Source organism: Vigna radiata, chromosome 3, assembly GCF_000741045.1.
Source record: "Vigna radiata var. radiata cultivar VC1973A chromosome 3, Vradiata_ver6, whole genome shotgun sequence".
Taxonomy (NCBI): Eukaryota; Viridiplantae; Streptophyta; class Magnoliopsida; order Fabales; family Fabaceae; genus Vigna; species Vigna radiata.
Genome location: NC_028353.1, coordinates 11335720 through 11362415, shown reverse-complemented (window position 1 = coordinate 11362415; position 26696 = coordinate 11335720). Strand labels below are relative to the sequence as shown.

General features: G+C 31.8%; 3 protein-coding genes across 3 annotated transcripts; 2 read left to right on the top strand and 1 right to left on the bottom strand.

Moving 5' to 3' along the window:
* Positions 1-5407: 5407 nt before the first annotated feature.
* LOC106757055 (ABC transporter A family member 7) lies at positions 5408-14787 on the top strand. The gene is made up of 18 exons (XM_014639637.2): positions 5408-5513; positions 5669-6050; positions 6126-6208; positions 6997-7144; positions 7372-7491; positions 7562-7686; positions 8037-8195; positions 8497-8659; positions 8741-8866; positions 8959-9042; positions 11586-11947; positions 12428-12628; positions 12965-13074; positions 13176-13260; positions 13690-13818; positions 13923-14028; positions 14150-14238; positions 14340-14787. The coding sequence occupies exons 1-18, from the start codon at positions 5445-5447 to the stop codon at positions 14637-14639; spliced, it is 2841 nt and encodes a 946-aa protein (XP_014495123.1). The 5' UTR covers positions 5408-5444; the 3' UTR covers positions 14640-14787.
* Positions 14788-19969: 5182 nt separating this feature from the next.
* LOC106757031 (aldose 1-epimerase-like) lies at positions 19970-21548 on the top strand. Its single transcript, XM_014639613.2, has 5 exons — positions 19970-20160; positions 20251-20300; positions 20433-20556; positions 20662-20760; positions 20834-21548. Exons 1-5 carry the CDS (start codon positions 19986-19988, stop codon positions 21457-21459), a joined length of 1074 nt encoding a protein of 357 aa, XP_014495099.2. The 5' UTR covers positions 19970-19985; the 3' UTR covers positions 21460-21548.
* Positions 21549-24815: 3267 nt separating this feature from the next.
* Positions 24816-26420, bottom strand: LOC106757482 (transcription factor ILI6). The gene is made up of 2 exons (XM_014640155.2): positions 25866-26420; positions 24816-25168 (listed from the first exon to the last, which is right to left on the bottom strand). The coding sequence occupies exons 1-2, from the start codon at positions 25992-25994 to the stop codon at positions 25019-25021; spliced, it is 279 nt and encodes a 92-aa protein (XP_014495641.1). The 5' UTR covers positions 25995-26420; the 3' UTR covers positions 24816-25018.
* Between the last annotated feature and the right edge of the window lie 276 nt (positions 26421-26696).

Sequence of the window (26696 nt, the reverse complement as noted above, 5' to 3'; positions counted from 1 at the left end):
TGTTTCTTTGTGATTGTAATTTGTAATTGTTTTGTGCTTAGTGAACTGTTTATCTCGGTTTGAGATAAGCGACTGGACGTAGGATTGGTAAGATCTGAACCAGTATAAAATTCATTTGTGCAAATTTCTCTCAACCTTACTCTATTATTTATATTTATTATTTGCGTAGTAAGATGAATTGAGTAGAAATTAAAAGGCACACGTTTGAATTAAAAACCCTCTTGGTTTGTTATTCCACGCTAATCATTCCGCTGCAGCCGCTCTGACACCGAATTCAACTGTGCCAGCCTGTATGATTTGTATGGTATTAACCATCAAACTAGTTGTGTAGAAACCCCTTAACAAAACTCTGTTGCAGAGCGCAAGCACTAACACATTCTCAATGTGATCTGTGGCCTTATGTTTTAGTTAAATATACCAAATGCCTATTGGTCCTATGCTGTTATTCATGTATTTTACCTCATAAACAGGTTACCTACTCCCATTATTAATAACAAAACACCCCACAACAGAATCTACAATGTTCCTCCCACTTATTTAGATTTAAAAACATTTGGATGCCTCTGTTTTGCTTTCATACTTGAAGCTGACATGAACAAACTTGATCCAAGAGCTAGGAAAGGAATTTTCCTAGGGTACAAAAATGGTGTCAAAGGTTATATAGTCCTAGACATTAGCACTAGAGAGTTGTTCATAAGTAGGAATGTTGTCTTTTATGAGAACATTTTCCCTTGGAAAAATCAACAAAGCAATACAGAGGTTGACAATGAAGAAGCAGACAGAACTGCCTTCCTCAATGATCCTCCGAGCAGTTCTGCCTTCAATGATGATGAAAGGATTGAAGAGCAGGAGATACAACATGATAATGCAGAAACAAACATCATGATATCGCAGAAACAAACAACACTAATGGTGAAGCCGATAACAATGAAAGAGATCATGGACACAAGAGATCTGATAGGACCAGAAAGCCTCCAGGATACTTGAGTGACTATGTTCACCAGGTGAGTCAATCCTTGTCTATAAAAAACAACCTTAAAACCCCTTATCCCATCTCTCATCTCTTATCTTGTGATTCTTTGACAGAAAGGCATTTGTGGTACACTATGGCAATCACTGCTAGCAGTGAGCCTCACTCCTATAATGAAGCCAAAGACATAGGTCTATGGGTAGAGGCAATGCAAAAAGGAATAAGAGCTTTGCAGGACAACAACACATGGTTTTTGACACAACTTCTGCAAAGGAAGACAACTATTGGGTGCAGATGGGTATATAAGATTAAGTACAAGGCTGATGGTATTATAGAAAGACATAAAGCTCGCCTAATAGCTAAGGGTTACACTCAACAAGAAGAGATAGATTACTTGGACACATTTTCTCCTGTTGCAAAGCTGACTACGATTAGGTTGCTCATTGCAGTGGCAACCTCTCAAAATTGGTTTCTACAACAATTAAATGTGAACAATGTCTTTTTACATGGAGACCTAAATGAAGAAGTCTACATCAAACTACCTCCAGGTCTTAATGTAAATAAAGAAGGTCAAGTGTGCAAACTTACTAAGTCCCTATATGGCCTAAAGCAAGCTAGTAGGCAATGGTTTGAGAAGTTATCCACCTTCACTTCTGTCAACTATACACAATCAAAGAGTGATCATTCTCTCTTCACCAAAGAAACACCTACTGGATTCATAGCCCTCCTTGTCTATGTTAACGACATCATATTAGCAGGGAATTCTATGACAGAAATTAACATTGTGAAGAGTCTTTTGCACAACAGGTTTCAGGTAAAAGTGTTGAGACTTTGGCAAGCGTACCAAATCGTTCAAGTAGTAAGCCGGTAAGACCAGGTATCGTTTCCCAAGAGACTCGGTTAACACTTTACGATTGTATAATTAACTAACTAACTTAGGCTAAAGAATTATTCCCTTTTATATGAGTTTTTGTGTAATTAAAGTAACTATAAAACATAAATGATAAAAGTGATCTTAAGCACTCAAACACTTGGAAATGGTAAGATTAAAAATGAGATGGAATGGTATTGTTGGGGGTATGCTTTCACCGACTTCACTCTTATGCAAATAAAATCACTTCATCTTCATTAATATGTCAATGTCAATCTACTAATTTACTCAAACCCCAATCCCTTGGTAGAAAGAGCCTAGATTCACTTATTAAATCCCAATCCCTTGGCAACCTAACAAGTTCACCCGCATTAAGAAATGAGATTTTAAGACAGCCAAAGGTCCTAGTTCTATCCCTAGACACTATTTCCTTTAGGTGTTTAACCCAAGTCCGGATTTACTCAACATTTCCCAATATTAAGCAAACCCTAAAATCAAGTCATGGGTAGCTACTTCACAACAAGCATTAAGAGAAGGAGTTAAACACTAACAATCAATGAAAGAGGCATATATTCATTCAAAACAAAGTGATTTACATAACAGTTCAGTGGCTACAACAATCCCCCAACAATAATGAAACTAGCTCTCCATGAATGAAGAGCTCAAGCTTACAACAATGGTGGAAATGGAAGAAAGAAGAGAACCCAAGGATGAAGAAGGACTGTTCCCACAGCTCCTAGCTCACCTCCAAGAGCTCCCACAGAGAGAAAACGCGTTTGGGTGGCAAAAGATACAAAGCTTTTCGTGCATCCAAGTGAAATAGGGAAAATCTGCCATGTCAGCAAAGTTGGCGCTCAAGGCCCTCAAAAATGGGCCGCTCAGGCGCGCGACAGTCAAACTGATGTATTGGTGCATTGGCGCTCGAGCCCCCTCAGGCCAGGGGGGCTCGAGCCTAATTTCAACAGATTTCTAGTTCTTCATTTTTGTTGCTCTTCTTACTTTTCTTGGTTTCCAATGCCTTCATGTGATGCATAGACTTCTTCCAATTCCATTAAGCACATAAAAGCAAGGATTAGTGAACAAAATATCTCATTAAAGCTTGGGGTGCAACCACTTAACAAACTAAAAGAAAACTAGGATTTACAAGGTAAAAAGTTAACAAAGAGTTGACATTTTCTCTCAATTCACTACTGAAATCATAGCAAAATATGTCATTATCAAAAAGATCTAGGAGAACTCAAATATTTCCTAGGGTTGGAGGTAGCAAGATCCAAGAAAGGAATTCATTTTCCCAAAGGAAATATGCTTTAGACATTCTTGAGGAAACAGGAATGTTGGGCTGCAAGCCCTGTTCAACCCCATTTATGAGTGATACAAGCTCTTTATACAGAGTTGACAACTATTTGAAAGATCCAACCTCATATCGAAGGCTAATAGGAAAGTTACTTTATCTCACAAACATTAGGCCTGATTTGTGTTTTTCTATTAATCTGTTGAGTCAATTTATGCAATCTCCAATTGACTATCATTATCGGGCTATCCAACATGTCCTTAGGTACATAAAGTTTAAACCCTCAGAAGGACTATTCTTCCCAGCCAACTCTCCCATACATTTAAAGGCATTCAATGATTCAGATTGGGCAACTTGTCCCAATACTAGGAGGTCTACTATAGGTTTTTGCATCTTCCTTGGGTCATCACTCATTTCGTGGAAATCAAAGAAGCAAAACACTGTCTCAAGGTCTTCCACTGAGGTAGAATATGGAGCTCTAGCAGCTATTACCTGCGAGATATAGTGGATCCACTATCTCCTAGACGACCTAAAGGTTCAAGAAGCTGGAATTCCAGCTCTACATTGTGATAACAAGTCAGTCAGACATATAGCTAATAATCAGAACTTTCACGAAAGGACCAATCATATAGAGCTTGATTGTCACATTGTTTGAGAGAAGATACAGGCTAACCTTCTACATCTTTTCCCCATTCGCTCAGAGGAACAATTAGCAAACATTTTCACAAAGTACCCTTACCGTGTTCGGTTCAAGTCCATTGTTGGCAAACTTGGATTGATAACCATACACCATCCAGCTTGAGGGGAGGCTATTAGAATTTATTGTTCGGTGGGTTACTGTTTTTAAACAGTATTCACACCCTTTCTGTTTCTATCCCTTTCCCTTTTAGAGCTTTATAAATAAAGTGTCCCCTTTCACGGTTCATGTAACATTTTACAACATATAATACATACATCATAATACAGACTAAGTTTTCTCTGTATTCACCTCTGTTTCTCGCGGATCATCTTCTTCTTCCGATCTTCTTCTTGTTTCTTCTCTTGGTTCTTCATCTGAGTGAAGAACGTTTGCTCGCTCTGCTGCAGATCCACCTAGGAAAACCTCGAGCTTTTCTCTGCTCTCACTCTCATTTGATGTCCTATCCCACACCTACCGTTTGACATAGAAGCTTCTAGTTGAAGAGAAACTTTGCATCTCAAACTTACAAAGCACGCGTTTTGGGTTTAGGACTGTTGGACCCATTTTGTGACTTGACACATTTCTCTATAATTTCTAAAAAAAGTAAAATGATTCTACCAATAAAACATTTTGTTACTTTTTTAAAAACATTTATGAGTTGTAACAAAAACAACTCTGACCACTTGCAATAACAAGTAAAAGTAATTGATCCATCATAGACCGTATATTATCGACTAATGTCCATCATAGACCATCCAATCCTAACACAAAATTCAAAAGAGTAATGTGAATATCTTTTGTTAATTTAAAGAAACTATTAAAAAAGAAAAATCAGTCCAATCATGGATATCAAAGCCAATCATGAATCTTGGCATTATTCAATATTTAGAATTTTCCTGAATCCTGTTACAATGACGAAGGAACTTAGACAATTTCTGTTGCGAACGAGGTTGCTTTGTCCAACCATGATGTTTTAAGTTTTCCGCAATGACAAATTATTTTTTTAATATAATAATTTAAATAAATCTTATTTTATTGAAAAGGGAGACATCGCATAGATCTCCCTCAATCATAATAATGGTTAAGAAACAATACACACTCTTCTCAATACCTTTTCCATTATTGTGTAGACATAAATTTTTTTAAAATTTTGTATAAAAAAAAAATTCCCAACCAATTTTATCCAATAATATAAAATATTAAAAAGAGCGTTGTTAGCTTTCGTATTACCCTTTTTACACATATAGAAGGACATTGCTCATTATATATATTGTCAACAGTCCATGGGAAAAACGCGCCAAGTAAAAACGGAACAGGTGGATTTCAACGTTACAGAAAAAGTCTACCATGGGAAAGGTCACGGAAAATGCTTTCAGTAAAAAAGTCAACATTCATAAAAGAGGACAATCTAGTAATTTAACTAAGGGCATATCCGGAAGAAAAAAATTCACCCGCCTTAAAAATTTTTCGGATTCACACTCCACAAAAACACCATTGTTGAAAATAACATCAAGATTCAGGGACAAAACGGTCACACTGCACAACATTATATAATATATAATATAAAACACCGTCCGTTTAAAGTTTAATACAGGTGTGTATGTGTGATGTTTGACAGGGAAAATCCAGAAGCATGGCAAACGAACCTGCGAGCTTCTGGACTCAGGCAAACGCTCTCCTTAGAAAGAATTTAACGTTTCAGGTAACTTTTTCTGCGTGTTTGATTTGATTATTAGAGTTTGAGAAGCACGTTCAGAAGCTGATTGAAGTAGTTTCGGTTTGGTTTGAGTGGCAGAGCCAAACGTGGATTATTCATTACGAGTTTCTGTTATTGAGGTGTGGTTTTCGTTTTTTCAGAAGCGAAATGTTAAAACAAACGTTCGACTCATCATGTTCCCGTTCCTGCTATGTCTGTTGCTGCTTCTGCTTCAACGCCTGGTGGATTCTCAATTGGACAAGGCAGAGAACAAGTGTGGGTGCGAGTGTGTGAGGAGAGAAGGAGACACGTGTGTGGAGGAGGAGTGCGGGATTCAGCATTCGGATTTGGACCAAGTAACAACCTGCGCCATTCCAAATCCTCCTGAATGGTCTCCTCTGTTGCAGGTGCCGGCTCCGCAGTACCGAGCTGTGAGAACGGACAATTTTCCCTTTTCCGATTATCCAAACGCCTCCTGCAGGAGGAACGGCTCCTGTCCTGTCACTATGCTCTTCACTGGGACAAATCAGTCTTTTGGAGAAAGTAAAATTATGAATTATTGAATTATATTTCTTCTTTTTTTCTTACTTAACTAACTCTTCCTTTTCTCTTTTGTAGTTATATCTGGGAATATGATTCCAAGTTTCTTCACTGCTATAAACAGCTCTTCTGTTATGGCTAGTTTGGCAGCAAATGTCGCTGTGAGTTGCTGTTTTAACTTTTTACCATTTTCTCTTGTCTAAACCATTCTTTTTGTCCATATTTTTTAAGTTTTTATTAACTTTGGCTTAAATCAATTTTTCGTCTCTATTGTTAGGGAATTTATAATTTTATCTATGTAAAAATTTCGTCTCTTCACAATATTTTAAAATGAAACAATTTTATTTCAATATTAATGCTTTTTCATGATTTTTAACAGAAAGTGTTGACCTTTCCTTAGAGGATTACAAACGTTTGTTATTTATTCATATAACATGTTAAGAGTTAGCATTAAATTTTGATATAGTTAAGAAAATGTTAAGATTTTCTGGTTGTAATTAGATGAAATATTATTTTAGATCGATTGTTTAGTTTTGTAAATTTATAGGATTAAATGTGTTATTAAAAATTTATAGATAGCAAATTATTTAACGTGATTTTCTAAGATCTAAAACATATGGTTTCATCTGTTTTCCCGCTAACTAATCACCTTCATGAGAAAACAAATAAAAAGGGTCACACTGCATATATTCTGGTAATTAGAAGATTGTATTGACAAATTTAGAAAATGTGGGAAGAAGTAAAGAAATTTTTTAAAAATTGTCAAAAAAATGTAATTTAGTGTTTATTGAATTTAATAGACGTGCATTATTAATGTAAACTTTTAAACTATTTACCAGTCATAAATTATTAGTACTTGGGTAACACCATGAAACGTTTATACATTGTTCGTGTGTAAGCATTATTTATTTAGGTTCGTATGTAATTTCATTTTGTCTTCAAAATATAGGGATCAGCCTCAAATACAGAAAACACCAATTTTCTGGAACCTGCTTTCTTTTCGGATCAACCTATTTATTATCTTCAAAGTCAGTGCACGCAGAACTCTACATTTTCCATTTCTTTTGAGCTATCCGCAGCAATTAGCAGAGAACAAGGTACGAGACATCCTTTTATTGGCAATGTATAATTGCAACCTTTGGGATGCTTTTCTCAAACACTTGTAATGATAGTTGTCTTGTGCCCAAGAAGTGCTCCCAAATGATTTTGAATACGTTTGCCTGTAGTATGCTTGTCTTTTTCTTTTCTGGGTATGCTCAAGGCTTGCATGTCTTGTTTAAAATTCTTTTTACTAATTCAAAATTTTGTTTTCGGCTGGATGTAGAGTTAGTTTGCGCCGAGGGCTTACCTTTATGGCGTAATAGTGCTTCTGAAGTGAACAATGAGCTATATAGAGGTTATCGGAAAAGTAACCTAGAGGAACAAATCCAAGAGATAGCTGCCGGTTGGTATATAGTTATATTTTGTTTCACTTAAGTGTTGAAAGCAATACTCATCTTTATATTTTTTCACAGGTTATGATTTTTTGAATTCAAATGGGAGAATGTTTAATGTCAGCATATGGTACAACTCCACCTACAAAAACGACACTGGTTCTACTGAAATTGCATTGGCGCGTATTCCTCGTTCTGTTAATTTGGTAAGAATCTAAATTTTGTTTTCCAATGTGCATCCTCTATGCTATTTACCTATGATTGATGTAACATATTTTAACAAAAATTATGTCTCAGTATATGAAACAACTTCACGCTACTTGCAGTATAATTTCTCCATGCATTTCAAATCCGTAATTCAAATGGATGAATTAAAAGCAATTATCATGACATCCATGTAGTATTCAATTGTGGATTTTTAGATTTTAAATTGTATGATTGAAATTTCCTCTGTTTGCATTTTCCTACTTTTCATTTTAATAACATTCATGTCTCTATTTGTTGGCATATGATATATTGCCATAGGACTGACATCTATTATCAAATGCAATCGCAGGTATCAGACGCCTATCTGCAGTTTCTGTTGGGACCTGGTACCAAAATGTTTTTTGAGTTTGTAAAGGAAATGCCAAAACCTTCAACCCCAATTAAATTTGATTTGGCTTCTCTTTTGGGTGGTCTGTTCTTTACATGGGTTATCCTGCAACTTTTCCCTGTAAGTACATAAATGTATGAAGAAATATATTTACAATGAACTACATTGTTCGTACCTATAGAATTTAGCACATGAGGAAATAACTGACATGGATTACGAATGAGTTTCTATCTGGCTAAAATTTGTTATCATTTTGGTATGAGTGTAATCATGTAAAGCCTCTTCTTTTGGACAAGAATTGGTGCACTAAGAAAAAAAACATGATTTAAAGGCAACAGTTTATCCGATATCTGTTATGTCAATACAGAAGAATTAGTTTTCTATAATGTGTTTTTTAAACTTTGTGCATTTATTGATGTAGATTGCCTTGACATCGCTTGTATATGAGAAGCAACAAAGATTAAGAATCATGATGAAAATGCATGGTCTTGGTGATGGGCCATATTGGATGATTTCGTATGGTTATTTTCTGGCCTTATCAATTGTCTACATGCTGTGTTTTGTGATATTTGGCTCACTCATAGGTAAGAGTGCAACCAGTGTGACTATTTTCTTTCTGTCGTTTTTTCCGTTTCTCTTTGATACAACTGCGTGGTTTTTTTCAGGGTTGAATTTCTTCACAATGAATGACTACAGCATCCAATTCGTGTTTTATTTCATCTATATAAATTTACAAATTGCACTGGCTTTTTTATTGGCTTCCGTGTTTTCAAATGTTAAAACTGCTACAGGTTTGATGATTATATGCTATGTTGTTGAATTGGTATTTTCTTCTATCTGATGGGATTACTGACTATTTTTTTTTTTTCTTTTGTAATTGCAGTAATTGCATATATAGGTGTGTTTGGAACTGGGCTATTAGCTGGCTTTCTTTTCCAATTTTTTGTTCAAGACACATCATTTCCAAGTAAGTAAAAAATGATAAAAAAATTGTAAGCATCTTGGATATTTGGTTCTGGAAATAAATTTTAGTATAGCTATTCTAAGTATTGACATATATTATACCATATTCTAAAATATTGGCATAAAAAGAATTGTATTTAAGTCAAATAGTATAGATCTTTGTGTTATAAAAATTGACAAAAAAACACGAATAAACTTCATGAGATGTGTATATTTATTACTCTTAAAGACTTATTTGCGGTATGTTTTGTAAATTTTCTAGGATACAACAAAAATTTGGTAGATTTTTTGAAGTAGAAACTCTAAAAAGTGTAAATAACTAAATCTAGAATAATAAAGAAAAGAGAAAAGATAATGAAAGAACGATAGAGAAGAATGAAAGCGTGAAAATGTATTTTTGGGAGAAAGCCTTAGACACCTATTTATAGGTGTAAAGAAGGCTTGGTCACAAGCTGGAGGAGACTAACGCCCCATTATCCAAGGAGAAAGATCCGCATGACTTGCGGAAGTTGAGTCCAACGTTCAAGAAGAAGAGGCCTGTTATTTGTGGCAAAAGACCTGCACCCATGGAGTTTTGTTTGATAATTCATTATGCATACGGTGAGTGGAGCAAAGCTCAAATCAAATGGAAAGAGGGGAAAAACACTTTTAGGGTTTTATTTTCTCATATAGAAAGGATGAACCAAACTGCAGAGTCATCTTTTGCAATACTCTGTTTTTCACTAGCCCCACATAACATATTGCAGAAGAAAATATTGGGTCTCACATAAAATATAATGTATCAGGTATAAAAAACTATATGAACTAATCTTAGATTTGAAACTTAACACACAATGCATTTGGTAAACAAGCTATATAAATTAAAAACACTTAATGTGTTAGTGGATTATCAATCACAATAGCTATGAGTGTTCAAGAAATGTTGCCCAAATCTCATATAAGTAATCACACTTGACATTCATATAAATGATTTTATCAGGTATATGTTGAAAATTATAGACCACCCATAATGTGAAAATCATTAAAAACTTTATCTAAACAAAATTCTTATACCACATAGAATTTAATTACAAGGTTTAATCTATCAATAATGCAGTCTCTAATACTTTTTCTTTAGACAACTATTTATAAGTGTAGAGAAGGCTTGGTCACAATTTGGAGGAAACTAACGTCCCCTTTATCCAAGGAAAAAGATCCGCATGACTTGCGGAAGTGGAGTCCAACGTTCTTAAGGAGGAACTAAACTGCAGAGTTATCTTTTGCGATACTCTGTTTTTCATAATACTTTGAAGGTTTAAACTATTTTTTGGTCCTTTTTTTTATACATTTTTCATATCATAGGGACTAAAAGTTGACATTTTTAAAAGTGGAGACTAAACTGAACATCAGAACTTAACTTAGGAACAAAAAAAGGTTTAAACCCTACTTTGAATTTGTATTCATTTTGAGTAGACTAAGATATTTGAAGTTGGATTTGGTCAGTGTAAAATGGTGGTGTAGGTTATAAATAGTTAGAGGTCTTGTTAGGATTTAAATTAAGTTCACCCCCGCCCCGTAGAAACCTTAGGCCCCGAGAGAAGTTAGGCGCGTCGAACGCATGTTTAAATGTGTGAAGCATAAGTAGACAAGTGACATTGAATGTACTTTGTGCGGCACCTCTCTAATGCAGAGCACATGGAGAAATTCAATTTGAATTTCCCTCATTTTTAACTCTCCAAGTCCGACTCCTTAACGATACGAAGAGGTCCCTTCACCTTTTATATCTTCAACTTGGAATGAGCATTATTGACATTATTATTATTATTAAAAAATTTTAAAAATATAATAATAATATAAAAACAAATTCATAAAATAATAATAAAATTATATTAATTAAAATTAAATTTTTAGTATTATGGATATTTTAATTATTTTATAAATATATCATTTTATAATTATTTTTTAAATATATTATATCACTTCAGTCTTCACAAACTTACAACTTTATTTTTCTTCATTTTCTATTATGTTTTCCGTTCATTTCCTTCCCAGTCTGTTCTTTTAAATTCATTTCTTAGTCCAAATATACTAAAACAAAATAGAAAAATGAAATAAATTTGAACATGATATTGTTCCCCTAATTATGTTAAGCAATTATTATTCTAGTGGCTGAAACCATGTTTCAGTTGAATTTAATGTCAAAGGACACTTGAAGCCTCTATTGACTTGTAAAAAATCTGGAATATTTTAAAACACCAAATTATTAATGAGAACAAAGGTTATGCAGTCATCCAATCACACATTATCATGTAAGATAAATAAGTTGTTTTTTTAAAATAATTATTTAAAGTCGGACCGTGATAAGTTTGTTTTGGACATGACAAGAGTGTTATGTTTCTGCATGTTTTTCTGAATTGATACACAAGGATAAATGGTAAGAGTTAAGGTTTAGATTCTTTATCAAATGAAAAGAATGGATTATCATGATCATTCTGATTAGAATTTATATCCAAGTAGATTTCGTTGCTATCATCTTTCTAACCTTCATTCTGGTCTGTTTATTTTCAGGAGGGTGGATCATTGTTATGGAGCTGTATCCTGGGTTTGCTTTATATCGTGGGCTATATGAGTTTTCGCAATATTCGTTTAATGGTGACGCTTTGGGGACTGATGGTATGCGCTGGGGCGATCTGAGCGATAGCGAAAATGGCATGAAGGAGGTCTTAATTATAATGTTTGTGGAGTGGATTTTGGTGCTTTCCTTTGCCTATTATATCGATCAAGTTTTGTCAACAGGAAGCAGAAAAAGTCCTCTTTTTTTCTTTAAAAGATTTCACAAAAAGCCTCATTCATCTTTTCGGAAGCCTAGTATCCGAAGGCAGAAATCCAAGGTTTTTGTTCAGATGGAGAAACCTGATGTCACTCAAGAGGTAAATTTTTTTTTGCATTGAATACATTTACGCATTAGTAGTTTCTTTTAGAAATCAAGAAGCCTAATATCCTTCCATAGGAGTATTTCCCTAACTGGTTTCGGAAATTGATGTGATGATGCCATCTCAGTAATACTAGTAGTGCACTCGTCCAGTAATTATTACAGCTTTAGACTTATATTAGTTCGTACCTGTAGTCTGAATCTGAACATTATATTTTCATTGGAAGACATATCACTAGTTTCTTTATTCTTCCACATTTTATTATATTTAAAGTGGAGTCAACGATTATGCATTCATAGTGTAAAACAGTTTTGCATTGTCACAACTCAACAATAATCCATAGTATGACTTTTAAAGTAATTAATGTAAAAATTAACAAAGATAGCTTATGATTAGATGACTATTTAATACAGTTCTATGCTGTCTGTGCATAGCCTTTTTCACCTTAGTTAATTTTTTTTCCCTTTTTCTCTTAAGAGGGAGAAGGTGGAGCAACTGCTACTTGAACCGACCATCAATCAAGCAATTGTATGTGACGACCTGAGAAAGGTCTACCCTGGGAGAGATGGTAACCCTGAGAAAATTGCGGTGAGAGGGTTGTCCCTTGCTTTGCCTCAAGGAGAATGCTTTGGTATGCTTGGTCCCAATGGTGCTGGGAAGACTTCTTTTATCAATATGGTTAGTTAAATTTGATTTATCAGCAATAAACGTTTTTGGAAACTTCCTTACGTTTCTTTCCCTATCCCTTCCTTCCTCTTTAAATGTAAACTGAATCTGAAAAATCTATTTAGTTTCTCAAGAGGAAAGTACGATATTAAAAGTAGTTTGAAAATAGTATATCTTTTTCTATGAAAATTGCCAATTTCTTGATGCTTAGAGATTTGTGGGTTTAGACATAAAAGTATGTATCTGATTGTTTTTCTCTGAAATCCCGTTACTATTGCCATGAGTCTTTTTTTTTTTGTTTGCTGGTGGTGGTTTGCTCCTCAACTAACCAGCATGTATTGCTTACAGATGATTGGTCTCACGAAGCCAACCTCTGGTACTGCATTTGTTCAAGGTCTTGACATAATAACTCATATGGATGGAATATATACTAGCATGGGTGTATGCCCACAACATGAGTAAGCTGAGATTTCTTCCTATTTATGTTTTTTAATGTAATATTAAATTAAATTTGTAATAATTAAGAAATTTTATATATATTTTTCTTTTATTATTTTAGTTTGCTTTGGGAATCCCTGACTGGAAGAGAGCATCTACTCTTTTATGGAAGACTTAAAAATCTTAAAGGTTCAGCCTTGACAGAAGTAAGTTTCCTTGAGATTGTGATTGCAGGGAATGTTGGGACTTAGAATATCTTGCATCATATATAGTTGGAGCAAAGAAAGAAACATACAATTCTTATGTGACAAAAGCATTGGGTAGTTAAAAGTTTGGTCATTCTTAGTGTTATACAGTTCTTGTGTATTATGTTTGGATGACAAGTGTATTAAACATCATGAAGAGTACTATTGGTTTGTCAATTTTAAAGGGAATTGAACATCCTTCCTGCCAGTGTTATCTTATTAGTTTTATGCTCATTCCCCCTTAATTATTCATTTGTTAAACGGGTATAGATATTTAGAGGTCTTAGCTGCAGTGTATGAGTAGATACAAACTGAACCATTTTCTCTTAACATTTATTTAGCTGTAAAGACAAGACCTGGGTAATTTTAACTTCCAATCTATTGATGCAGGCAGTGGAAGAATCGTTGAAAAGTGTAAACCTTTTTTATGGAGGAGTTGCAGATAAAAAAGCTGGAAAGTACAGCGGAGGAATGAAAAGGAGGCTTAGTGTCGCAATTTCATTGATTGGAGATCCTAAGGTAGCTTTCTTTCCCATTCAATCTGTTTCAGTAAACCAATTTCTTATCTTCCTCTAAATTATTCTTGTTATGTTTTCTTACAGTAAATGTTTTATATTTATAAGGTTGTTTATATGGATGAACCAAGTACTGGATTAGACCCTGCATCAAGAAACAACTTATGGAATGTTGTCAAGCGTGCAAAACAAGATCGTGCAATCATTCTTACCAGTAATCTCACTCTCCAAAGAACATATACAAGCTTGTTTCGTTTTGGTTTTAAACATCATGGACGCGGTGTCTTTCTAGAAGAAATAGATTAATAAAATCTTTGTTTGCATACTCTTTTCAGCACATTCGATGGAAGAGGCAGAGGTCCTATGCGATCGATTAGGAATATTTGTAGATGGAAGCTTGCAGTGCATAGGAAACCCAAAGGAGGTAACATTGCTTAATAATCATTGGAAATCCAACATGCATTTGCTATGTTAACATTTTGTGGCTCTCAAGTGACATTTTTTATACTTGATGGTTTATGAAAGTTGAAAGGTAGGTATGGAGGAACCTACGTGTTCACAATGACAACATCTGTGGATGATGAAAAGGATGTAGAGAATCTGGTGCGAAGGCTTTCCCGAAATGCTAACAAGATCTACCATATCTCTGGTACACAAAAGTTTGAGCTACCAAAGGGAGAGGTTAAAATAGCAGATGTATTCAAAGCAGTTGAAACTGCAAAAAGAAGCTTCAGCGTTTCAGCATGGGGTTTAGCTGACACCACATTGGAAGATGTCTTCATCAAAGTTGCACGTGGGGCTCAGCCATTTGACACCTTGTCATAGTTTCATACTCTGCTTGTACAGGATTTTGTTAGTTTTCGGCATGTAATGATAGGTTAACTCAGATTTTTTTAAAATATTTTGATACAATAAATATGTCATTTTTTATTTTTTTGATAAATACAGTAACATGAATTGGTGAAAAAAATGACACATGTTATATTAAAATGTTGTCCAAAAATTTGTATCAATATATATATATATATATATATATATATATATATATATATATATATATATATATATATATATATATATATATATATATATATATATATATNATATATATATATATATATATATATATATATATATATGGGGTTTGTTAACACGCGTACGACTGTTTTTCAGTTGGTAAGTTTTAACAATGTGTATCGGATTATAGTAGACAAAAATACTCTCCTATATCATGAAAAATAAGTTTTAAGGTCAAGGATATTTAAATAATTTTTATTTTCAAAACTAAAAAAAAACCCAAACCTTTACTTTTTAGTTTTGAGAATGAAAATTATTAAAATAAGGCAAGTGTTTCTGATTTTTTTCAATTGGAGCTAGACTAGGGATAACAGAGGAAAGGTTGGAGTGAAAGAGATGAAAGAGAAAAGGTTGAGAGAAATGAGAGAAGTGGGTAAGGGTTTGGAGGGTTTTATTTTTTTAATTTTGAGAATGAAAATTATTAAAATACCCTTAACCTTAAAACTTATAATTCATGATATATAAGAGTATTTTTGTCTACTGAAACCCGATACACATTGGTAAAATATATCAACTGAAAAAACACAAGAAAAACACAAGTACGCAAGTTAGCAAACTCACATATATATATATATATATATATATATATATATATATATATATATATATATATATATATATATCATGAGATACTCATTTTATCCTATACTAATAGACTTTGAATTGCATGTCATTATAAATACATACATCTCAAATAGAGTAGGATAATTTTCTTGGTATCTATGGAACTTTTTTTTCTCAATCGACATAATGAGTAAATTTTTTGTTTTAAAAATCTTCAATCTAAAACGTATTTTGTGTTGCTATTATGTTTCAAATGCTTATATGATATATTTTATTGATAGAGGACATGTTCATACGATCTTTTACACTGTAATCCAACAAGTTACACCTCTTTTGTAAAAAAAGTTAATTGTATATAAAATAGCAAGAAATACATATGAAAATTCTTATAGAAAAACAATTCAATTATCTCATGCCATAACAATTTTAAATCTTTAATCATCAAATTAGATATCATTTTCAAATGGGTTAAATATGTTTTTATCCCTTAAGTATCATAAGATTTTGTATTTAGTCCCTACTTAAAATTTTGATTGTTTTTAGTTCTTTTAATTTTAAAACTCCTATTTTTAATCCTTAAAAAGTAACAATTTTAGATTTCCTGTGAGATGGCTAACTGCGAGCCACGCCAAATGCTACTTTCCCTGAAAACTTTGTGCCACGTTGTTGTTGTTTTTTTTTTCTCTTTTACTACTCTTCAACGGAGTCGTGTCCACCGTCTCCTCCACTGTCATTGTTAGGTTGTGTTTTCTTTTGGACTTGACACACGGAAAGAGTAAAAAGCATGATTGAATAATTTGATGACTTTGTTGTTGTTTGGTGAAAGAGAGAGGGGTGTTGTTGTTGTTGTCAGACTTTTGATTTTTTTCTAAGAATCCTAATTATTTTCAAACATAGAAAATCCTTAATCTGATTTCATAAATGATTGAAGACATGTTCGCGTAAAAGTGCTTGATTGAAGACAGACACGATTTGCACGAAGTTGAATGGAGAAGACGAAGAAACGTCGAGAGATGGAGGTTACTTCGCGCAGGTTGCTGCAAGCATAATGGCTTGGACAGAGGTTGAGATGAGGGAGGTGCTTAACACTTCCATGGCGTGATTAAGACGAAGGAGATTCTCTGAATGGTGGCGCAAAGGAGGAAGATGTCTCGCGAGTTAGGGTTTCACGATTTGAATTGTTGATTTTTGGAATTTGCTATTCAGGTGCGAAGAAGATGACGGCGTACGATCTCGCGAGTGTAATTTGGGGTTTTATGGTTGTGTAATTTGGGGTTTTATGGTTTCTTTGCATTCGATTGGATTTATCTTCTGCATATTTCAATGGTGATTTCGATTTAGTGATGAAGATGAGTGTAGAGAGATTGTTGTGATTACCCTTTTGTAGGAGTTGTGCACTGTGGACTTGGATCTGATTTTAAACATAAAAAACCCCTAATCTGATTTCATAAATGAAAACATACTTGGCACATAAATGGTATGAGACTATCTTACCGTTAGCCACCTCACAAAGAAATCTAATAGTGGTTACTTTTTAAGAATTTACTTTTAGCCACTTCACAAAGAAATCTAATAGTGGTTACTTTTTAAGAATTAAAAATACAAATTTTAAAACTAAAAGGACTAAAAACAATCAAAGTTTCGAGTATGGACTATAAATCCAAAATGATGTGATACTTAAAAGACCAAAAACATATTTAACCATTTTCAAATTCACTTCATTCTCATTTACAAATCCGAAAATAAAATATAAATTATAAAAAATTTGTTAGTACTTAAGCTAAACAAATTTATTTCATTACTAGCTAATACAAACATTAGGCTTTTTTTCTCTTAATTTTAAAATTAAGAATACATTATCAACGATTTTCATTTATTGAATTAGATGAGGAAATAGTGCATCACATTCTTTGTCGTCTATTTTTTTTATCATTTAAATTTAAAAGAAAATACTTACCTCTTTCAATTAATGGAAGATACAAAACTGACCATCCTTTGTTACTTTCTCATAATTATCTTGATAACCATCTTTATGGACAATATAATAATAAAAAATATTATAAATTAAAATAACACTATTTAAACAACAAATTGTTTTTTTTAATTTCTATCTTATTAGGTTCCCATAACGAAAATTTCATAGAATGAAACTCAATGAATCACGATTATTTATGGTCAGATAATCTATGTATACTTATATATGAAAGATATCAATTTGGATATCCTATTTTTGTTCATACAATTTTGTTACAATAATTTTATCTTTATTTTTGTTTGGTAAATCTATATTTTGTTACAATAAACCTTGTTTTATTGTGATAATAGGTTTTCTATTATCTCATAATAATGTGGATAACTGCTTCTACTTTCATTAGTATTAGTCACACAATACAAGTTTATCACAAATAACTCAATAAAACCTATAATACAAATTATATATTTTTGAAGTCCTTCATCTGTTTACTATACTTCTAAATCAATTTATTACTAATCAAATAAGAATATCTATATCTATATCTACATTATAAAGATTAAACTTTTGAAGGTAAACCAGATTATGCATAAGTAGTAATATCAAAATTAAATATTATTCAATAATTTTTTTTCTCAAATATAAGATACTAATAAGTTAAAAAAGTTAATAGTTTAATCAATTAATAATATCATTATTTTTTCTAATTTCATATTTGTTTGTAAATTAAATTTCAATAATTAATGTATAGAAAACAAAATAAAAGTAATAATAACAACAATAAATAATAATAATAATAAAAATAATAAATTTTAAAATAAAAATATAATTTATACATTTATTTTTTATGCTTTAAACTATTACAATATGTTAAATATGTTTTTAGTCCCTATACTTTGGGGTAATTTTGGTTTTAGTCCCTCTTTTAAACTAAGGTACAATTTAGTCCTTCAACTTTAGAAAACTCTGGTTTTAGTCTTTTTTACCAAATTTTTTTAACTTTATTTGTTGTTTCAAGCACTAAAACCAGAGTTTGAAATAGCAAATAAAGTTAAAAAAATTTGGTAAAAAGGACTAAAACCAGAGTTTTCTAAAGTTGAAGAACTAAATTGTACCTTAGTTTGAAAGAGAGACTAAAATCAAAATCGCCCATTACAATATTCATAAGTTAGTATTGTAAAAATTTAGTAAATTGTTTTTAATTTTATGATACTCAAATATTTTTTCTAAAAGAAAAAACTATATAGGGTATTAAAAATATAATATAAAATATTTATCTAAATTATATAATTATATTTATAATACAATTATGATATTTATTTATTTATTTTATAAAAAGTAAACTAATTATCTCAAATTTCTTATCGGCTCTGCTTGTTGCTCACGTGAAAATGAGAAGGAAATAGTTTATAGGTTTGGGAGAAGGATACTGATGATTTAAAATTTTAGAACATAAATTAACCATTTATTAATCCTGATAAATTAAGTTATTTCGTGTTATCATCATTATTATAAATAAAAGAAAAAAATTATTTAAGTATGAATAATAATAAAAAAGTATTTTATGTAACATATTAAAATAAAATAAAATTTATTTAATTATTAATTATTCAATTTTAAAATTTTGTTTCCGTCACAATTCATGTGTTAACTCAATCAACTTCATCCTTTCGTTACAAAAGAAAGTTTTTATAATTTTAGATTTTTTTTAGTGATAAGAAAATTTTAAAAATCGTTAGTAATGAAGATTAATTTAGTATATTGATAACTTAAAAAATAAAATTCTTGTACGGGAGATTATATTATATTATATTATATTGGAAAAGGAGATAGTCTCTTCATTGCAGATTAAGTTTCGGTTAAGATTTTTTTTTTTAAGAAATAAATGAATGTAATATATTCTTTTCACTCTAATTAAATATTTATAAGATTTTCTGTTTCATCATTTTTATTTATACGTTATAATAATTATAATAAATACATATAGGGAAGCTAATAAAGAAATTAGATAAAAAAATAAGGATATAAATAACAGAAAGGTAATCAAAGTAAACAACAGGTAAATAAAAATAAAAACATTTTAAATATACCATTTTTTTTTAAAAGTAAACACAATAAGAATTTCATGTTATTTATAAAAATGCAAATTTGGTACGACAAAAAAAAGTGGTAATATGTTGAGACCATTAAAGAAAACACCTAAATTACAAAATAATGATATCTTAACTGCGTATACTTTATTTTTTAACTTTATATTATCATATTATCAAATGATATTATTATATCATGAATAGAGTTGTTAATTTGGTGTATTTTTTTAGAATATTGTTAAGTATTACTAAAATTGGTGGGAAGTGTTTACTATTTATAAAGTAGGAGTTAATATTATAATAACAGTTAAACAGAAGAATATAAAATATTCTAAAAACTATAAGATCAAACTAACACTTCTGTTTTTATTTCATTGTTTTTTCTCCCTATATATACCATCCAATGTGGGACTACATACGAACAACCAAACCAAACGAAGTTTAGCACAAATTACTTTTTCGACGAAGATGATGTTGAAGGTTTTTCTCACTTTCTCTCTTCTTTTGGGGATTCTGCTGGTTGCTCAAGCACATGGAAAAGAAAAGGAGATCGGCTTCTATCAGCTCAAGAGAGGAGATTTGAAGCTGAATCTGACCAATTATGGTGCAACAGTTGTTTCTGTCATAGTTCCTGATAAACACGGTATGTTTTACACTGTGTATGAGTTGCTTGTAATGTGTGCTCTTTAAACAGATATCACAGACCTTCTTCTCTTCTTGTTTTTCTCCACAGGGAATTTAGATGACATCACTCTTGGCTACGATGACATCGAGCAATACAAGGTATGATCAAAGTTCAATTCTTTTGTCATTCAATCTCCGAAGAAAATAAGGTTTCTTTGAGTTGTTATTTGTTAGGCTTATCGTATAATTTGTTATCTATGGAGATTTATATAAAGTTGAAACATTTTGCAGAATGATTCATGGTACTTTGGAGCACTTATTGGACGTGTGGCAAATAGAATTGGACATGCACGGTTTACATTGGACAGGCATACCTACAAATTGCCTGCTAATGATCACGGAAACACACTCCATGGTATTGAACAGTTATGCTTATTTATTATACATAGTTTTATTTTCTGTTTACACTATTGATAGAATGAAACATGACAGAACAATATTTGTTGGAATGAAATACCAGGTGGTTTCACAGGGTTCAGTGATGTTATCTGGACAGTAAAAGGTCACAAGGAAGACAGTTACATAACATTTACCTATGACAGTCATGACAACGAACAAGGTATCTCGAATGTATGAGATTTATAGGTTCATGATAAATCCTTAACACAAATATTCCATGCAAACTTTTGTAGGGTTCCCAGGAAGAGTTGAAGTAGCAGTGACATACATGCTGATTGGCAGAAACAAATATGCTGTGAAAATGATTGCTAAGCCAGTAGACAAAGCCACACCAGTGAACCTAGCACAACATACATACTGGAATTTGGGAGGGCAAAAGAGTGGTCATGACATTCTATCACACAAAGTTCAAATTTTTGGGTCAAAGATCACAGCAGTGGATGAGAATCTGATCCCCACAGGAATATTAGAATCTGTGAAGGGCAGCCCTTATGATTTCCTTAAAGCAAGGACAGTTGGAAGTAGAGTGAATGAACTTCCAGGGTTGTATGACATAAACTATGTGATTGATGGAGATAAGTCTAGGCATTTGCAGAAAGTGGTGACAGTGAGAGAAGATGTGTCTGGGAGGAAACTGGAGTTATGGTCAAACCAAGTTGGTCTGCAGTTCTATACTGGTGGCATGTTGAATGCTACAAAGGGTAAAGATGGAGCTGTTTATGATAAGCATGCTGGCATTGCCTTGGAGACACAGGGCTTACCTGATTCTCTCAATCATCCTAATTTTCCATCACAGATTGTTCATCCTGGTCAGACATACAAGCATTACATGCTCTACAGATTCACAGCTTGCTGCTAATTTCATCATTCATTATTTCTTTTTAGCTTTTCTTTTCTTATGTTATTTTTTTCATTTTTCCTCTTTATACTATAAACAATATTTGTTTTCCTTTCGATAAAGGTTATATTGCATTGTTTATTTTTTACTATTTTTCTACTTATTGTGAGATTTTGCAATGAAATTGATTCTAAATTAAAAAATAATTAATTAAGTGTTCAGAAACTAACTTAATTTTTATTTCATAAACTTTTAATTTTCTATTTTGACAACATTTATTTAAAACTCTTCGTTTGCATAATTTACTCTTAAGAGAATTAGCTTATTTAAGAGACTTACATTATTATTGTACAAATGCATTATTAAAAGAATGATTAGAGATAAAGAGTTTTAGATTAATAGTAATTCTAAAACTCATTATCTAACACTCCCAATACTCAACTTTGGCATTTCTACAGAAACGCGAAAAATGGAATCAAAGATTAAAAAACAATAATCTTAGGTCAAAAGCTTTCTGCAATCAAATAACACATTTGTAAAACAAAGTTGCATATAATTGATGACCGCATAATCGATTATCTACAAAAATAATACTAAAGGATTATAATAATTGATCATGTAAAAACTATAATTAGTTATAGTATTTTATCACTTATAATAATTTTTTAATAATTACGCTATCAATATTTTATTAATATACTTTTGTATTGTAATAAAATAAAATATTACAATAAGAAATAAAATTAATTGAGTAATATTTTATTAATAGTTACGTTTTATGTTATAATAAAATAAACAATTAAAGTAAAAATAGTCAAATAAAAAATAAAATAAATTAAAATAATTTAAATTTTGATATTTTATAAATTGATTTATTTTAATATTTTATTTTGAAATATGATTTTTCTTTATTAGCATTTTATAAGAACTTTTCCAATTAAAACTTTAACTATAATTTATATTTTTTTTTATATCAAATTGTTTTATAGAAAAATCATTTTCAAAATAAATTAATATTCAAAAAAAGAAATTACATCAATAAAAACAATTAGAACTCTTTTTCTTTTTAGTTTTTTTTTCTTCATATTTTTTAACATCTAAAGAACTAGTTTTTATATGATATTTGACTCCTTAAATCTCATCTCTTTTAGAATTTGACCACACATTTCAACGAGAATAAGTAATTATTTTCTTTGAAGATTTGTTATTCTCTTAATTTCCTTTTGAATTTGTTATTAATTTTGACAGAGTTGAGAAAAGTTATTATTTCTACTTTTTTTGAAATAGACCTACTAGGATAGAATGTTGAGATGTGCTTGTTGAGATGAATAAACTTGGACTAAAGGTTGAAACAAATTGGTTTGGGTCAAAAGTTGAGATATACTGATCAAGATTAAAGAGTAGGTCAAGACAAGTCGCCTAGGTCAAAGCTCATGACATGCCAAACATGGGTTAAAGATTGAGACATGCCATATCATGTCCAAGATTGAGATGACCAACATGGGCTGGAGATCGGGATAGGTCGAACCAGAATGAAAGTTGAGACGAGATGACTTGGGAAGGTCGAGCCAGTCCTTCCTGGATCAAAGGTCAGATGGACCAATCGTGACTGAAGGTCGAGATGGCCAACTATGACCGAAGGTTAAGATTGACCTATTTAGGTTCAAGATGAGCTAGTTCGGACTAAACATCATGAAAGGTCGAGCTGGGTTGAAGATTGAGATAGGCTAGCTCAGACTGAAAGTCGAGACTAACCAACCTAAGCCAAAAATCAAAATGGTTTCCCCATGCTATAAGTCTAGATGTCTTGTTTTAAGCCTGAAGGTCAAGATTATCACCATGAGCCAAAGGTCGAGATGGTCTGTCCTAAGTCAAAAGTCGAGATGGTTTGCCTTGAACTAAAAGTTGAGATGGTTTGCCTCGAGATGGACGACCTAGGGTCGAAAGCCTTGACAGCCCGACCTAAAGATCAAGATGAATTAAATTGTGCCGAGGGTGGAGATTGGTTAGTTTGATCCTAAAGTCGTGACAATCTAATATGTGTTGAAAGTCAAAAAAATTCATGTTCGGATTCAAGTTGAAGATTAAATAAAATATTTACAAAAAATAATATTTTTTTCATGTTTAAAAAAAAGTCCATTGGTCCTAACCTATAAGAATTTTATAGATATTTGGATTTTATAAATTTTTAATGGGAGTATTTTGTCCTTGTGGACTTTTTTATCCCAGTCCACACGGATAAGGATCATACTCTATGAGATAGATCAAATTGACGTATTTACTTAAAATGCTCCAATCCTTTTAGAACCTCCAGAAAATAAAGATTATTAGAAGTTTAACTCTACCAATACAAATTCTTGCATATCAATTACCCAAATAACAAATATAAGGTATTTGTTATATATCAAGAAAACCTACCGACCCATCATATTAGTATACATATGCAGATTTGAAAAAGGAAGATGATCTTTTATGATAAAACCAACATGTTGTTTCCACATTATACCTTTCGTTATCAATTTTGAGTTTCTTGTGTACTAGTGAGTGTAGATAACTGTTTTCAGTCTAGATTGTTTCCTTGTTTTATATTTGCTTTGAGTGAGTCTATAATTCATAATTTTTTTAATTACTTTGAATAATTTAACTTACAAGTTGTGATTGTTATTGATTCGGTTTGTAATTTTCTTTGGACTTACAATTGTTATGGTGAATGAACTTTGGTCTGAGTATAACATGTGCAATGTTGTGCAAGGAATCCCCAACAGATGTGTATTTTGTGAAAAATTAGCAATTTAAACATATTTTTTATTTAACTACCACATGAACACTTATGAATGTCATGTTGACAAAGCTATTATGCTGAGATAGATCATCTTTACCATGGACGACAACACAATAAATACAAGTAAATGTAAATGACAATAGTGAGTCAACAAGCACAATTAAGAAATAATGAACATGGAGATAGAGAAATCTTATTGTTGCGTCTAGGGCTTATGAAAAACTTCAATTCAAGAAAAACAAGAAACTACAAGTTCTAACTACAACCTTTCCCTACCCTACAAAAGGAAAAAGAACATCATTAATAGACAACTAATTTTGAATATTATGGTTAAGGTTCGAGTTGGAATCTGAATAAATGGAACCAAGGTTTATTACATAGAAATGTTCTGATATGATTTTAGGATTACTAACATAGGGATTTAGCTATATAGTTATCCATTTCCACACCCGAGACTATTGCTGTAGACATTATTGAAAGCATTTCTTTATGGTAAATAATGTTAATTAAAAACGACAGGTTCAAACTTCAAACCAATTAAAAATACATTATGGATCTAATATCTGTGTGTGTGCATAGAAAGAGACATTTTATATTTAGCAAAGCACTAACTCTGAAACTTTTATTTAATATCTAAAGAAATGGAGCTTTGCAGAAGAAGTAATCATGCATATTAGTGAACAAAAACCATAGCAAAAAAGAGATAAACAGAAAAGGGAACAAGAAATACACGACTACTGGATCCGCTCAGAAGCAGTGAAGTGCTAACTATGAATTATGGCATAAACTACTAGTGATCTATTGCATAAGTAAATTTCTAATTATTGCAGCTTGTGCAGTGTCAGTTGTAGCCAAGAGTTCAGACAAACGCTCGCTTAGGTCGTCCACTTCCCTGTGTAAGCTTCTAATATAGTTGCATGTCTCTTGCAACACCTTCGAAGCTGAAACCTGAATGCATTCAAAATTTCCATTTTATCAAAACAGTTCTATTATATATATATATATATATATATATATATATATATATATATATATATATATTAAATTTCATAACATATATTTTATATGCAGGATCATAACATTTTATGTTAGATTTGTTTTTCGTTTTATTTTTCATCCATTTAAGACATAAGAACTTTGAATATTAAGATGATATTTACACTTATTTATATACTTTTAAACTGGTCTTATTACTAATTATTACTAATTATCACGATACTTGCAACAATTTTTCATCCATTTAAGACAGATAAGAACTTTCAAATGCTGACCTTAAGCAGATGTGATTCAAAATTATCAAAATGTAGATTAAATTTGAAGAAAGAACAATTTGAAAAGTTCCATGAAAACATATTCAACTTGATAATTATCTCACTATGTTGTTTATCCTAATTAAGAATATCTAGGTAAAATATTATGTTTATCAAAATGACAAAATCAGTCCATAATGAAAATCATGGTTCACTCAATTGGAGCATGATTCCTGAAAGCTACAGCAATTAAATCAACATCATGGTTAACTAATTAACTTGTAGAACTTAATTAAAGAAAAAGTACATGTATGTGAATGTGGAGTTAAACATAGAAAGAGGAAGAAGAGTCTTATAGAACACAGAAAAAAAAGGGAAATGTATATAAGATGAACCTTGTCAGAGTGTCTCTCACGTATCTCTGGAAGAAGCTGTTGCAACTTGGAGACAAGATCGTTGATCTGATCATCGGTGATATTCCTTGAAGTACCTGTTTGCCTTGACCGTGACCTTCTGCTAGACATCCTATATAATATATAAAATAAAAGAAGAACTTTTAGGTCTAATTTGAGAATCCTATAACCACCAATATGTTTTTAATGAGTTGGAATAGCAATCAGTTATGAAAGAAAGCTAGTGGCGGTTGAGAATTTGAAAATGGTTATAGAGATGGGAGAAGTAAATTAAGTAGTAAAAAAAGAATGGAGGGAGAGTGTGTAGAATAGCCTGTGATGTTGGGGATCGAGAATGAAATCAAGACAAGTAATGCATGGGAGAAAGAAGAGGTCTATGGTTATCTTTAAATAGGGTTTTAGAGAGAGAGAGAGAAGAATCAACTTTCTAGAGATATGCTATAATATCATCATCCAAGAGTGTTCCTAAATTGGAGTTAGAAGTTTCAGAGTTGCCTGTGCATGTTTCAAGTGAGAGAAAATGAACAATGGAGAGAAAGAGAGAGAGAAAGAGAGAGAAAGAAAGGTTTGTTCTTTTGTTTTCAACCTTCTCGGTGTGTCAGCCTCTACACGCAATACCATGTTATCTAAAGATTTCCAACAATGCCATAGTGCAAAAAATAGATATTATATTGTTGGGTGTGCAGCAGGTTTNATACAGTAGCTTGCAACCTATTTAGCAAAATCTTAAGGGTCTTTTTCCTATAATGCCCACATAGTTGTGTGAGCTGCGAGTGAGGTCACTTGTTATTAAAATAAGCAAATGATTAACCA

What these genes read in the sequence shown, in the direction of transcription:
- LOC106757055 (XM_014639637.2), top strand. Translation starts at nt 5,445, where the DNA reads ATGGCAAACGAACCTGCGAGCTTCTGGACTCAGGCAAACGCTCTCCTT. An exon ending in GAAAGAATTTAACGTTTCAG is followed by an intron (nt 5,514 to 5,668) that starts GTAACTTTTTCT and finishes TCGTTTTTTCAG; the next exon opens with AAGCGAAATGTTAAAACAAA. An exon ending in GCATAGGAAACCCAAAGGAG is followed by an intron (nt 14,239 to 14,339) that starts GTAACATTGCTT and finishes GGTTTATGAAAG; the next exon opens with TTGAAAGGTAGGTATGGAGG.
- LOC106757031 (XM_014639613.2), top strand. Translation starts at nt 19,986, where the DNA reads ATGATGTTGAAGGTTTTTCTCACTTTCTCTCTTCTTTTGGGGATTCTG. An exon ending in ATGACATCGAGCAATACAAG is followed by an intron (nt 20,301 to 20,432) that starts GTATGATCAAAG and finishes AACATTTTGCAG; the next exon opens with AATGATTCATGGTACTTTGG. An exon ending in CAGTCATGACAACGAACAAG is followed by an intron (nt 20,761 to 20,833) that starts GTATCTCGAATG and finishes AAACTTTTGTAG; the next exon opens with GGTTCCCAGGAAGAGTTGAA.
- LOC106757482 (XM_014640155.2), bottom strand. Translation starts at nt 25,994, where the DNA reads ATGTCTAGCAGAAGGTCACGGTCAAGGCAAACAGGTACTTCAAGGAAT. An exon ending in GTGAGAGACACTCTGACAAG is followed by an intron (nt 25,169 to 25,865) that starts GTTCATCTTATA and finishes GAATGCATTCAG; the next exon opens with GTTTCAGCTTCGAAGGTGTT.